This window comes from Mus musculus, chromosome 1 (assembly GCF_000001635.26).
Source record: "Mus musculus strain C57BL/6J chromosome 1, GRCm38.p6 C57BL/6J".
NCBI lineage: Eukaryota > Metazoa > Chordata > Mammalia > Rodentia > Muridae > Mus > Mus musculus.
Window position 1 is genome coordinate 119708516 of NC_000067.6, and position 16117 is coordinate 119724632.

Below are 16117 nucleotides of genomic sequence, written 5' to 3' on the forward strand. Positions count from 1 at the left end.
GGCATCAGGTCCTCCGGAGCTAAAGTAAAAAATAGGGTGCTATAATCTGCATTGAATGAATTCTGGGAAATGAACTTTAGTCTTCTGCAAGAGTAGCAATGGGTCCCAACCACTAAGAAATTGCTCCAGCACAAAAGGATATGTTTTATTATCTGTCAGTTATCATAGTGATAAAATAGAATTAAGTGACCTGCTAAGAAAAAGGTGCTAATCTCCACAGATCAAATGGTATAACTATATTCAGAGACATAAGCCCTGAGAATTTTAGGAATGTTAATAACCAAAGTCTTCAGCATGTAAATTTAAGCACTACTGAAAAATCTTTTACTTAAATGTGTACTTTTTTGATATGTAGAATTATTTTGGAGGTTAATAAAATGAATTAAGTGACAAATATAACACATAATAAATCACCTTATACACTTTTAATCTGAGTAATAAATTTTCTAAGACCCATAAAAACATGTATGCTATTCTCTATTACATCACAATAAAACAGACATAGGCATACTACTTCAAAAATCAAATCATAAAAATTTAAGGAAAAAAATTTATTTGTACAAAATAGCACTGTAAGGTGGCTGCACACATGAATTCAAAGTGGTTATAACAGCAAAGCAAAAGCTATGTATCCCGGAGCTAGACTAAACCCCTTCCCAGGTGAGGAGCTCTTGGTAGTTATTAGCTGCCATGAGGGGTCACTTTTCTTTAATAATGCAACATCAGCACGCTCTATTCTACCATGCTCTAAAAGAAAGCTACACATCCAAGACTATTTGGGCAACACAAATTAGTCTTGATGGAGAAAACAAAACAAAAACAAAACAAACACAAAGTTGGAGGATAAAAGAAAGAGTGGGTCTAAGAAAAGTTGGATGAGAGAAGGTGAATATGATCAAAATGTACTGGACAAAATTCAAAAATAACATATAAAACATATGAGGCTATGCCAGTGCCTGGCAAATACAGAAGTGGATGCTCACAGTCATCTATAGGATGGAACACAGGGCCCCTAAAGGAGGAGCTAGAGAAAGTACCCAAGGAACTGAAGGGGTCTGCAACCCTATAGGTGGAACAACAATACGAACTAACCAGTACTCCATAGCTCATGTCTCTAGCTGCATATGTAGCAGAAGATGGCCTAGTCGACCATCATTGGGAGGAGAGGCCCTTGGTCTTGTGAAGATTATATGCCCCAGTACAGGGGAACGCCAGGGGCAGGAAGTGAGAGTGGGTGGGTTGGGGAGCAGGGCAGGGGGAGGGTATAGGGGACTCTCAGGATAGCATTGAAATGTAAATGAAGAAAATATCTAATAAAAAATTGTTTAAAAAATTAATGCTATTTTTTTGTCATAGCCCATTATATTCAAAGATCTTCATTCTGTGAATTTTATTTTCAGATTTTCTAATATTAATAAAGACTGGGCATAGTATTATACATACTTTTTAGATTACTGGAAGATTTTCGCCTTAAAAATCATCCATACTTTCTTCCTGTTGTCTTATATTACATAAATTTATATAAATTAAGAAAAAATACCAAAGTACAAAGTAAATGCAAAATTTAGTATTTCAAACAGATCCACAGAGTGAAATCAGTGTGCACCTAAATCCAAAGAGATTGAGCTTATAATTGCAGCCTATAATTTCCTTTCTAACATATTAACTGCACAAACAGAATGGCCTAAGAGAATGACAATGCTTAGCAAATAGTAGTCCACCGTGTTTTATGTCCACAGCAGGAAGATTTAAAATAATCATGGCTACTAGGGACACTGAGTTCTAATTATAAATAACAAGAATAATTGTTCTTATACTAAATATCTAAATTCATGGGTACAACAGGCTCACTACATACTTCTTTACACTTAATTTTATGAAAAAATCTGAATTTTCAGTACAATATTTTAGCCTCTTAAAAGTTTATTAAATTAAGCTTAAGAGATGGCCTAGTCCATGCCTGACATTAAGCTGTACTTCAGAGCAATTGTGATAAAAACTGCATGGTACTGGTACAGTGACAGACAGGTAGATCAATGGAATAGAATTGAAGACCCAGAAATGAATCCACACAGCTATGGTCACTTGATCTATGACAAGGGAGCTAAAACCATCCAGTGGAAATAAGACAGCATTTTCAACAAATGGTGCTGGCACAGCTGGCGGTTATCATGTAGAAGAATGTGAATTGATCTATTCTTATCTCCTTGTACAAAGCTCAAGTCTAAGTGGATCAAAGACCTCCACATAAGGCCAGAGATACTGAAATTAATAGAGGAGAAAGTAGGGAAAAGCTTTGAAGATATGGGCACAGGGGGAAAATTCCTAAACAGAAGAGCAATGGCTTGTGCTGTAAGATCAAGAATTGACAAATGGGACTTCATAAAATTGCATAGCTTCTGTAAGGCAAAAGATATTGTCAATAAGACAAAAAGACCACCAACAGATTGAGAAAGGATTTTTACCAATCCTAAATCTGATAGGGGACTAATAACCAATATATACAAAGAGCTCAAGAAGCTGGACTCCAGAAATTCAAATAACCCCATTAAAAATGGGGTGCAGAGCTTAACAGAGAATTCTCACCTGAGGAATACCGAATGGCTGAGAAGCACCTGAAAAAATGTTCAGCATCCTTAATCATCAGGGAAATGCAAATCAAAACAATGCTGAGATTCCACCTCACACCAGTCAGAAAGGCTAAGATCAAAAATTCAGCTGACAGCAGATGCTGGCGAGGATGTGGAGAAAGAGGAACACTCCTCCACTGTTGGTGGGCTTGCAAGCTTGTACAACCACTCTGGAAGTCAGTCTGGAGGTTCCTCAGAAAATTGGACATAGTACTACCGGAGGATCCCGCAATACCTCTCCTGGGCATATACCCAGAAGAAGTTCCAACTGGTAATAAGGACACATGCTCCATTATGCTCACAGCAGTCATATTTATAATAGCCAGAAGCTGGAAAGAACCCAGATGTCCCTCAACAGAAGAATGGATACAGAAAATGTGCTACATTTACACAATGGAATACTGCTCAGCAATTAAAAACAATGGATTTATGAAATTCTTGGACAAATGGATATACCTGGAGGATATCATCCTTAGGGAGGTAACCCAATCTCAAAGAAGGCATTAGATGTGCACTCACTGATAAGTAGAAATTAGCTCAGAAACATAGAACACCCAAGATACAATTTGCAAAACACAAGAAAATCAAGAGGAGGGAAGACCAATTGGTGGATAGTTCATTCCTCCTTAGAATAGAGAACAAAATACCCATGAAAGGAGTTACAGAGACAAAGTTTGGAGCTAAGATGAAAGGATGGACTATCCAGAGACTACCCTACCCGGGGATCCATCCTATAATCAGCCACCAAACCCAGACACTATTGCACAATGCCAGAAAGATTTTGCTGAAGGGACCCTGTTATAGCTGTCTCATATGAGGCTATGCCAGTGCCTGGCAAATATAGAAGTGGATGTTCAGTCATCTATAAGATGGAACACAAGGCCCCCAATGGAGAAGCTAGAGAAAGCACCCAAGGAGCTGAAGGGGTCTGCAACCCTATAGGTGGAATAACAATATGAACTAAACAGTACCCCCAGAGCTTGTATCTCTAGCTGCATATGTAGCAGAAGATGGCCTAGTCGGTCATCACTGGGAAGAGAGGCTCCTTGGTATTGCAGACTTTATATGCCCCAATAAAGGGGAATGCCAGGGCGAAGAAGCAGGAGTGGGTGGGTAGGGGAGCAGGGCAGAGGGAGGGTATAGGGAACTTTCAGGATAGCATTTGAAATGTATATAAAGAAAATATCTAATAAAAAGTAAATAAATAGAAAGAAAAAAAAAAAAGAAAAAAGAAAAAACCCAGATGGCCTAATAGCTCTTCTATCAGAGGATCCTGGTTCAATTCCCAGTATTCACATGGCAGCTCACAACTGTCTGCAACTCCTATTCCAGGGGATCCAGTAACCTCATGCAGACATATATGCAGGAAAATAAATAAATAAAAATTTTAAAAGTTTGTTAAATTATGAATAATTATAAATCAAAATCATACAATTATCCTATCATTTCAGGGTTTGACAGCCAAATCCTCTCACAGGTTAGGCTAATCTCTTTGAACTCTAAAATCAATGTGCATCTTCTAAAAGAGACATGATGCTACTTGTAACCAACAAGCAAACAAAAAGGACAGACACAAATTTCATTTTCCAAATGTTTCAAAGTAATTTAAGTTCAAAGACCTCTTCCTATCACTGTGAGTTTTAGTTTAGGACTTGAATCTGCACACTATTAGATTTAAGCTCTCACAGTGGAGAACACATAAATTCAATTAGTCATATATGAAAATATATTATATAGTCTTTTCAATTTAAAACATAAAATCTCAAGCTTACCATAATTTACCACCTATAGTTCTTTTACTAGTGTTAATCCTTACTATTCACAAACTATTCTTCCCTCATATATTAGATCAAATGTAAGTGATAAGAGCTAAGATTAATTACTGAGAGAAAAAAAATCATCTGAAAAATTGAAAATCCAGCATACTTACCTAGTACAAACTGTATGAACACTTCAATCTTGGTAATGAACTAAACATGTTTGGAAATGTCTTGAGCTAACTAAATTTCAGGCATCTTAATTTATTAACAGCTCTAACCTCAGAGACCCACCCACTCAAGCTTACTGTCTATATTTCCTGTTCTGAGCGGAAATTTCAGAGAAAAAAATACCACACTGTTAGCAATGTGGTGAGTTTATTTTCTGACCGTGGCACCTTATTTTTCTGTTGAAGAAAAATTTGCTCTCATCTCTTCCTCAGATATTATTATATGATAACTGAAAAAGTGTGAAAGCAATTCAAAAATTAGATATAAAAGGGAAAATAAGGTAGTTATTGGTAAAATTTTTCATATAAAGTTTAAAGGCCTTTTTCGTCTTCCTATTTATACTGCCATTTAAAATTCTAAGAGAGAAAATAAATCTGGAATTCTTAACCAAAATGACCTAATTCTTGCTAAAACCATTAGAGAATTTAGTAGCTAATTATAAGGTAAAAGAGTCTTATAAAAACAATCCAAGGATCCAGGCAATGGTGGTGCTCACAATTATCTCTGCACTCAGGAGGCAGAGCCAGGCAGATCCCTGAGTAAAAGGCTAGTCTGGTCTACAAAGCGGGTTCCAGGACAGTCAGGCTACACAGAGAAACCCTATCTCGAAAAACCAAACTAAACCAACAATAACAACAACAAAAAAAACAAACAAGCGAGCTAAATAAACTTAAACAATCCCAGGAAAGCATAGATTTCCAGAGACAAAACAATCATTAAGACAGCCCAGCACTATTAAAACTTCGCACCAAGACTTGAGCATACAGTACCAAAGTAGAACACTTGGCTAGCATGTGCAAGGTTTGGGAACCTAGCACCTTAAAAAAGAAACATATCTATCCTCCTGACCCACACACACCAAAAAAAAAAAAAAAAAAAAAAAGACAGTCCCTGACAACCTTCCTAGAATATTAATAGTGAATGACAAAACAATGAAGATCAGGCATAACAAAATCTAGTATGTACAAAAATCATTAAAATAAGACAATGCTTTGATTTTCAAAAATAGAGAGTGCTGCAAGTAAGAGACAGTACAAAAAACCAGAACAGGTTCTTTCTAAATTAGAACAATTATGCCACTAGGAGTAAAGTTATCTTATGGTCAGTTGTACAGAAAACATTTGAGTGACATTTACTAAACCCCTTTGTTTTTCAGGTCTATACCACTTTCTAATTGGAACAGTGATGTCCATGATAGTTACCAGGCAGACAGACAGATACACACACACACACACACACACACACACACACACACACACCTGAGTCTATGAAGGGAAAAACCCTGAATAAATGCCAATAAGTTTGTAAGGGGCTGTTGCGGATGACATATTCTTCAAGTCACTTGAAACTGTCGGGATTTTAGAATATAATGATCTATCACTAATTGGTAGAAACAGGGAATAATTTTCATGTTGGGAGGAAGAAAATGAGAAAAAGCAACGACAAACACTAAACTATTTCTTCTAGAAATACAAAGTTGAAAAGACCTTTGAATTTTTGACCAAGTAAAATTTTCCTGTTATCTTTATAAATGCTTCCAAAATTCTAGCAACAGTAGATGCCAGACATACAACTCTTCAAGGCTTTTTGCTCTCGAAGTAATTTCCACCGGGAACAAACACTTGTTTCATTGTCCCTCTAGCCATCTAACATCAGCAGTCGATGTTAGGTCCCTCAAATTTGTTCCCTATTCTACATCAATGTATGGTAGAGGTCTTTATTAGTTTTGCTTGGATTACTGTAATTATCTCCTAATTAGTTATAAGTATCAAACCCATACTTTGCTAACCCATTCTCTATCCTTAACTTTTTCCCAAATTGTATCATTTTTGTCTCTAGAAAACAAACTGGCCCTCCCAAACTCTAATGAAATAAAGGTAAGTACACTTTTTAAAAGGCAATTCAAAAGCGGCTATCATTTAATAGCATGATTTAGTAGCTATATAAATGGGCTGGATAATAGGATTCCTTACATTGCTTAAAAGAATGTAATATGAGAGTAACTTTCTAGTAAAAAGTTTATTAGCAATACTTGACTTAGCCTATTCAAAACTATTGTTCTGAATACATGGCTAAAGTTCTTAAATATGTCTAAAAAAAAAAAGCAGGACACTAGACAAACTAGTTTCCATTTCATCGACATAGTATATTATTTAGAAAACATTTCTAATGATTTTTTAAATGTTTATTTTATGTGTATGTGGGTACACCTGAATATGTTCATGGACACTACATGCATGCAAAAGTCCATGGACCATAAGCAGGCATCAGATCCCCCAATCTGGAGTTATATGCAGTTGTGTACTACCATGTAGGTGCCAAGAACTGAACCTGGATCTTTTAACTACTGAGTCAGCTATCCAATCCCCATTTCTAATCATTTTAATGCTTTTAAAAATTCAGCAATCTGGGGGCTGAAGAGATGGCTCAGTGGTTAAGAGCACTGACTGCTCTTTGAAGGTCCTGAGTTCAAATCCCAGTATCCACATGGTGGCTCACAACCATCTGTAATGAGATCTGATGCCCTCTTCTGGTATGTCTGAAGACAGCTACAGTGTACTTACATATAATAAATAAATAAATCTTTTTTAAAAAATTCAGCAATCTGTTGGACTGGTGAAATAGCTCAGTGGTAAATAAAAGTGCTTACTGCCAAGCCTGACAATGTGAGTTTAACCCTGAACCTACCTAATGGAATAAAAGAACTTTTGTGTTTTTCTCTTGTGTGTCACTCCTCCCCTGCCAGACAGCATAAAATAAAATGTCAAAAAACCAAAAGAAAACCCTCAAATACTAAAACAGGATTGACTTACCTTGCAAATACCCTGTCTTTATTTGCCTTTTCTTTGCCATATTGAACTGACTGGACTTCAGTTCTCCCACTGAAATACATAAATATGCATAATATCTTAAAGGGGAAAACAGCATGAAACTACAATATAGAACATGATTATACTAAAATTTTATAAGTGATAAGATATTTGTGGTAACAACAACAACAACAACCACCCCCCCCCCCCAATAAGCATCAGAGTAAGAAGGAACGACTGGACTGCCTTCCAGTTCCATCCAAACAGATGAAGCTTAATGAGTAGTTCCTCAATTTAATAAACCAAGATGTGACAACAAACACGTGTTTCATGATAGGAACTCCTTTCTTGTGGTTCCTTACTAAAATACTCTCTTTAAAGTCAGAGGTGCCCTGAATCAAACAAACTCTATGGCCCTGACCTACCCTAACAGAAGAGAGTTAGCCAACACCCTGACCTACCCTAATAGAATAGGTTAGCTATAACCTAATTATTTGGTAATTTCAATAACTTCTTTTTCCTTTCCTGCTATTACAGATATGAAGACTGTCCATCAACTCCTTCCATGACACAATACAAGAAATTTCAGGTTTTTGACTCTAGGAAAAAAAATGAGGTCAGAAATATTGTGGATGTTCAGCATAGTTTCTTCTTTGAAACTGACTTGCCTAAACGGCACTCTTTATATGCAGTGGAGATTCTGATCCTCCTCCATGCTAAGTCAGTGTATTCAGTTAATTGTCTTAATGAAAGGTTAGTTCTCAGTGAGTTTAAAAGGGCAACCTCTTACTGAGTTGTAAATGAACATAAATTTCTAATACAGAAAGCACAGCCATTTATAAAGATATTTAATGTATATAAAAGTAGGAAAATACAAGTTCCTAAAGTCACACAAGCAAATTTCAGACCATATTAAAAAACAAATATAAGTAATTTTGAAATAAATGGCATGACTGATATTTAATAGAAAAATGAGAAACTATATTTTTAAATGTGAAATTTCCTAAAAAATGTATTTCCTCTATGGAGGCCATATATTCAGCTTCATTAATTTGAATGCATTTAATCTCTTGGATATACAGAATAGCAATAAGCATGTATATAAACAGATGGTTAAGAAAGCAAAAAACTTTGTCAATATTCCCAGCTCTACTTTCTGGTCAATAATATTTCAATATTTTAAGTATAACAATTGCATCAATATTCCTGGCCACTGCTTACCATGAGGCATGTCCATTAGGGAAAGAACTATGTATAGATTTTGTCATCCTCCCTTTCCTACTTCAGTTGCAAGAGAATTAACATTTTAATAATTAAAGGGAGTTTCCAATGCATTCCAAAGCTAAGAACAAGAGCTATAAGCACAGATACTATAAATATATATGGCTTATGTCCAAACACTGATATGCAGTAGACTGTCACAGGCCCTAATTCTGTGCTTTGCTACATTTGTTATGGGGCTATAAGTAATCACACTCCATTTTCTAGATTCCTTTCTACTTAGCTTTCTACTAGGTTATATTTTCACAATGGGTAGATGAAAGATCAGAAAAGTGGGAGAAATGCAAAGCAGGTACTGGCAAGTGCTGGGGCAGTGGAAGATAACATCTTGATGAGGCAGTGCTGCTCTGTCAGGGCCTGGACCAACTGGACTGGCCATGAAAGTGTCTGGGAAGGACAGGAACTTGTCTAGGCTCAGGGAATTCAGATCAAACATGACCCTTACACATTATTCCTCTTGCACACTTGGTTCTTAATAACTATCCCTCCCCACTTAGTCTCCCATTTTTGTTTTTTGGTTTTTTAAGTGCCTATGTAACCAAGTCTCTGGATTAATTTTATTTTACTTAAAATATCAAAAAGAGCTCTGAGTTTCTCACACTCCTGACTGATATATTAATATAGCAGTGAAGCAGACTGAAATACAACTCTATTGATCAAATGGCTGGAATAACAAGCTATCAAGAACAGTTAATGTTCAAAAGGAATTTATATTGCATATTGTCAATAAGACATCATGTAAGGGTCAGATTAAAATAAAATTCTGGCCAGGCGTGGTGGTGCATGCCTTTAATCCCAGCAGAGGCAGAGGCAGGCGGATTTCCGAGTTCGAGTCCAGCCTGGTCTACAAAGTGAGTTCCAGGACAGCCAGGGCTACACAGAGAAACTCTGTCTCGAAAAACCAAAAATAAAAAAATAAAAAAATAAAAATCTGTAGCAGTTACAATATCAAATTGTGACAATATAAATTTAAACAATGAGAAAGTACCAACTGTTAAGTATACATATATAAAATGTTATGGCAATAATTCAAGTATTAGAGAAAATAATAATGAAAAGAATAATTGAAATGTAAGCCAATTTTAAATTTGAAATCTCATTACAAAAATATAAAAGTTATTCTAAAAGTTCTTTTCTTTAAATTTTGTTTTTATGTGCACTGTTGTTTTGCCTGCACTGAGGTCTGTGTGAGGGCATCAGATCCCCTGGGACTGGATTTACAGACAGTTTTGAGCTTCCATGTGGGTGCTGGGAATTTTACTGAGTCCTCTGGGAGAGCAGCCAGTGCCCTTAACCTCTGAGCCATCTCTCCAGCCTACTGAAACTTCTACATATTCACTTAGAAAAGGCTAGACTTGTGGGCATAATCTTGTTCTGTGATTACAGTACATTTGCTCAGAGAGGTAGCTGCTCTCCACTGCAAAAAGGAAGAAAAGTTTAGGAAACATCACAAAGTAGATAGGTAAAATATGACATATTGAAAAATTTTGTCCATGGGGACTCAAATACTTCTTCTCATCTACTTCTTCTTTCTAAAAACTTATCATTAAATTTTAAGAAGCTTCTCTCATCTTGACTCCTCTCTCGAGTCCTCCTTAGTTGCTGAGGATGGATATGATGGTGAAAGCTTACCCTTTATTATTACCCTTATTCTCGGGGCTTTGCACCAACACTTTTTGAGTTATCTTATTTTCTTGAGTTATTTGAGTTATTTTCTTGTTATTTACTTGGTCTGGTTTCACTATTTTGTAAAAAAAAAAAACTTATAAAAATATATTTTCAATTTTATTTTACCCTCTATATTTATGTATGTGTACTATGAATAGTGCTTTCAGAGGCTAGAAAGTGATGTAGAAAAAAACTTGAAGTTTCAGGATCTAGATGTGCCTCAACAGAAGACTGGATAAAGAAAATGTGATGCATTTATATAATGGAACATTGCTCAGTTTCTTTAAAAGTAACATCATGAAATTTGCAGGCAAATAGATGGAAGTAGAAAAAAAATTATCCTGTGTGAGGTATCTCAGACTCAAAAGATAAAGAGGGTATGTATTAACTATGTGGGTGTTAGCTATGAAGTCAATGATAACCAAGCTACAATCCATAGAACTAGAGGGTAGGTATAGAGTAAGGTTCTAGCGCAGTGATTCTCAACCTTCTTAATGTTGCCACCCTTTAATACAGTTCCTCATGTTGTGGTGACCACAACCACAAAAATTATTTTTGGCGCTACTTCATAGTGTAACATGGATAGTAGTATGTACATCTGATATGCAGAATGTGTGCTACGCACCCCCTGTGAAAGGTGTCTGACCTACAAGTTAAGAACCACTGGTCTAGAAGGACCAGATAGCTTCCATTAGGAAAGAAAAATAGAACAGATAGTTATCTGATCGACAGACCATTTGTTTGATACACAGGTTATCTTATATGTGACTCTTGTAAAAGCCTTTCTTCCTTTTCTTTCTCTTTCTTTCCTTTCTTTCTTTCTTTCTTTCTTTCTTTCTTTCTTTCTTTCTTTCTTTCTTTCTTTCTTTCACTTACTCATTCATTCATTCCTTTCTTTTTTAGGTTTTTTGAGACAGGGTTTCTTTGTGTAGCCCTGGATGGCTTTGAACTCACAGAGATCCACCTGCTTCTTCTATGTCAACAGTGCTAGGATTAAAGGAATGTACTACCTCATCTGGATTAAGAGCTTTTTCTTCCATTAAACTTTGAGTGTACGGTTATTTCTCACTAAGAAAGCATACTAATTCTATAATATCAGAACCCTGACACTGGAGTTACAGACAGTTCTGAGCCACCATGTGCAAAAGCAGCAAGTGCTCTTAAGCACTGAATAACACTCTCTAACTCCTGATTCAGAGACCTTACAATGCTTGAGATTTTTGCATACTGAATAATGTCTACTATGTTGGTTCTAAACTTATTTGAACCAAAACTTGGCTGCGTAATATTTTCAGTCACTTCCTACCCATCTCATTTTAGAACTGAGCTACTTAAGTCTGAAGAAAAATTTTACTTGGCATATAGGTTGTTTTAAAATAATCCAATGTGATGAGATTCTAACAAGACTGATCAAAAGACAAACCATACAAGCATTAATGAAAGAAGCAGCTAGACGGTGGTGGTGCACACATTTAATCTTAGCACTCGGGAGGCAGAAGAAGGCCCATTAGATCACCTGTAACTTTTTCTGTGTAAGTCTTACTAGATTCCACTTTAAAACTAACTTTTATGTGTCATTTTAGAATTTACAGATAGGACTAATCAAGGTTTCTACAAATAATTATTTCCCAAAAATTGTTGCCATGGGGAGTATTGAAAAAAAATCAATAAATGGCAAAAGGCACAGCGAATAGGTAAAATAATTTCTCATATTCTGTAGCACAGAAGATCAACTGTGATTAACAGTTGTAAATTTCAAATTACGTAGTAGAGAGAGTTAAGAACATTCTCACCACAAGGACATGATGCACATCTGAAGCTGTGGATATATCTGGTGATTACATATTGCAATATATGTTAAGGCCAAACCGTACCTAATTATGTAACAGTAAAAAAACTTAAAGAGAGCAAGTCAAACAAATTTAGGGGGACTAGAGAGATAGCTCAGCAGTTTAGAATACTGACTGCTCTTCTCAAGGAAGCAGATTTGATTCCCAGCACCCATACTAGCACTTCTAACTATCTATACTTCCAAACATAAGGTATCTCTCCCAGCATCATGAACATTGCACACACATGATGCACAGATATACACACAGAAAAAACAAAAAAACAAAACAAAAACAAACAAACAAACAAACAAAATGGAAAAAAATATACATAAAATAAAGGAAAAATTTAAGGGTTAACTTTAGTTAAAGTTACTTCTCAAAATTTATGCTGTATTATAGACAGAATGAAGAGAATACAGGAAAATGTCAGGATCTGTGGTTATTACTCAACAAATTCAACTTTTTGCCTATTTGCATAATGGTTATTTTGAACTCAGGGGAGAGAGCTCTACAAAATGTTAAACTGTGAATTTTTTAAACAAAAAATTTTATACTATGTAAAATATATCTTGGCTTTTATAAAAGAAATGAATATATCTTATAGAAATGTTTTCATGCAAATAATAAATGCATTAGGAATTATAAAATCTATTGGGATTAAACTATGCAAATATGGCAAATTATTTACAAAATACATTGCAACCTACGGCATGGGTTATCAAATCTAGTGTGCATCACAAGACATCATAGACTTACTGATACAGACACACAGACAAGAATGCTATGGGGATTTTGACTCAGTAGGTTTTGCAACTAACCATGATTATATTGCTTTGTATCTGTATCTCTTTAATTGGTTCCTCTTATCTCTGTGTGCATTTGTCTTTCATACCATATCCAGGCCCAGTGCTTGTGGGGGCAAGAAAAGAATGATGGATTTCCCAGGAACTGGAGTTACACACAGCTGTAAGATGCCATGTGGGTGCTAGGAATTAAACTTGCATCCTTCTAGAAGAAAAGCCAGTACTCTTAACCTGTGAGCCATCTCTCTAAACCTAGACCTCTAATCTAAAGGTAACGAAAACAAAACAAAACAAAACAAAACAAAACAAAACAAATAGTATAGAAGTAGTACTTACCAGTACCGGAATTTGGAACCCAATGTAAAATAATGTGCAAAAAAATTTTTTTGAGGTGGAAGTGGTCTATCCAGGCGGAAGAATGTATGATGTTCTACACACGCTTTCCACAAAGTTTTACATGCTCTATAATTCACCATATTAAATCCCAGTAATGTTTCTCTAGATTCATGCTGTATGAAATGACAAAATTCAGAGAAAACAGAAAAATGTCAGGATATGATAGTACTTTTGACAGATAAGTTATACCAGCCTTGTAAATGCTAATCTCCTTTAATGACTTTATTAACAAAGGCTAAGTGAAATAAATAAAAAGATTTATAAAATGTGAACTTCTGTAATTATACAACATTTACATACTTGTATTCTCTATCATATTAGAAATAACTTTAAATTTTTTACTATTTTCAAGTAAATATTTACAAATTTTATTAGCTATAATTCTGCTTCAATATATAGTCCTGGACCACAAATTAAATTTGTGTAGATCCACAATTTGTAATTCTGCCTTGATTAAAAGAAAGAATATTCAACACCCCAAGCGTTATTATAAAAATCACATTAGAAATGGATTAGCATTAGAAGAGACTGATGCTATAGTTTTTCTTTTGGCATGAACCACATTATACCAAAGCACATATCTCCTGAGTATCTCATATATATACACATACATACATATATACACATACATACATATATATACATATTTATGTGTGTGCACGTAATATGTTCATATTATATATGTAATGTGTAATATATGCACAATAGTTTACATACTTTACTGTTTATAGATACTTGATATTTCCCAAGTTAGAGATAGAAGAGCAATGTTGTGTATGCACATTCTTAGATTTTATGTACATATGTACACATTTCTGTTGCTAGATAATTATATGTATAGCTAAAGTAGTTAGTACTTCCTGTCAATGATAGTGTGTGTTCCATACACTCACCATATTCAGTGATTTTCTGGTTTTGATTTGTGTCCATTTTTGTATTGAGATGGCATTTTATATTGTGCTTTAGGCTGGCCTAGAACTCACTATAATGTTCAAGCTGGACTTGAACTTATAGCAGTTCCCACACCGACAATCATTTGGGTGGTGAATTATAAGCATGTGCCACCTCATCTATTTGTATTTTTTCTTATTTCAGTGTTTTGCATTTTGGTTATAACATGTACCTCATCTTGATGACTTAAATAAGGTTCAACATCTCTACATGTTAATGGCAAATTGGATATTGATTTTATTTTTTCAAAGCATGACCTTCTCCAGCCCAGGCTAGACTTGAATTTGTAGCAATTTCCCTACCTTAGCCTTTCAAATGCAGGGATTAGAGACTTAGAGCACCATGTGTACCTTATTTTAGCTTCTGAAGCTGGTCCTCACACAATGTAGCCAAGGTTGATTTTGAACTCACAACCTTGCCTCAGCCTTGGAAATATCTGGCTACCATGAAGATACTGTCATTTCTGAAGTGGTATTCAAGACATTGGATAGCATATATATGGAAGGACTTGGGGTTGCATATTACTGCATATACAGCCAGTGCTACATCACTCTTAATGGTATCTTTTGATGAACATTTATCAGTCTGAAACAGTCTGAAACAATGAATGATTATATTTAAGAGCTTCTTCTATGTTTTATTCAAGAAATATTTTCATCATGAAAATATTTTCCATAATTAAAACAAGATAAAATGTTCAGATATAAGAATGTAGTTTCAAATTAAAAAGTAAAGCATAGCTTGTTGTTTACTAGAAAGTTAAATAGTATCACTAACATTTTTATATGCAGTTACAGTTTACATATTGTCTGATATACAGTAAATGTTATATAAGATGACAGAACACCTTACAAGAAGAGTATAATACAGTAAGTTTTTTCAGTGTGTGTACACTGTCTAATATGTGGCCTCCCTATTAAACCATTGCTTCAAACACTCTGCATGTACTTTTGTCACTGTAATTGTATTTGAAATGCAATGACATTCTTTCTAATTTGTGAACGATGGACTTAAAGTGTCCTAAGAGGTTAAGTATAGCAAGTGAAAGTTTGGATCTGCTGCTGTTGTTTTGTGATAAAGTCTTGCTATGTAGCTCTGCCTGGTCTGAAACTTTAGTGTAGACTAGGGGTAACCTTAAACAAGCAGCTAGTCCCCTGTCCCTGCCTTTTGAGCACAAGGATTTCAAGTGTGCACCACTGTACCTGCCTATAACTTTGGATAGTTAAAAACAAGTGTTTTATAGAGAAAACATTGGGAATTGACCTTCTGCAAAATACATCTGTATGTTGTCTTTAGTCACTTGCAAGTTGACTTTTGATGCTGTTGATATTTATAGGTAAACATGGTGTTAACTGGCATAATCTCTCAAAGAACAATTATGAGAAGTATACTAAAAATGGTTCATATGTTACCAAGCACATACACTGTTTTCAACAAATGTTACATTTCATAACTCTTGTTATTACTATTACTGACAACACATTCACTGCAATCAGGTATATTAATAGTATTTTCTTCTACAACACTCTCTATAGTTACTCTAAGTAAATTATCTATTCAATAGGGTTTTTTAAAAAAGATTTATTTATTTTATTTATATGAATACACTGTCACTGTCTTCAGACACACCAGAAGAGGGCATTAGAGCCCATTACAAATGGCTGTGAGCCACCATGTCGTTGCTAGGAATTGAACTCAGGACCTCTAGAAGTGATCTTAATCACTGAGACATCTCTCCAGCTCCTATTCTCTAGTTTC

General features: G+C 35.2%; 1 protein-coding gene across 10 annotated transcripts in view; it reads right to left on the minus strand.

Moving 5' to 3' along the window:
* Nucleotides 1-16117, minus strand: part of Ptpn4 (protein tyrosine phosphatase, non-receptor type 4) — a 185119-nt gene that overhangs the window by 56049 nt on the left and 112953 nt on the right. For all 10 annotated transcript variants that reach the window (XM_006529255.3, XM_006529254.4, XM_006529253.4 and 7 more), the window contains 2 exons: nt 13349-13521; nt 7432-7500 (listed from right to left, as the gene is read on the minus strand). In XM_006529255.3, coding sequence (XP_006529318.1) covers nt 7432-7500; nt 13349-13521 — 242 coding nt within the window. The remainder of the gene's footprint in view (nt 1-7431; nt 7501-13348; nt 13522-16117) is intronic.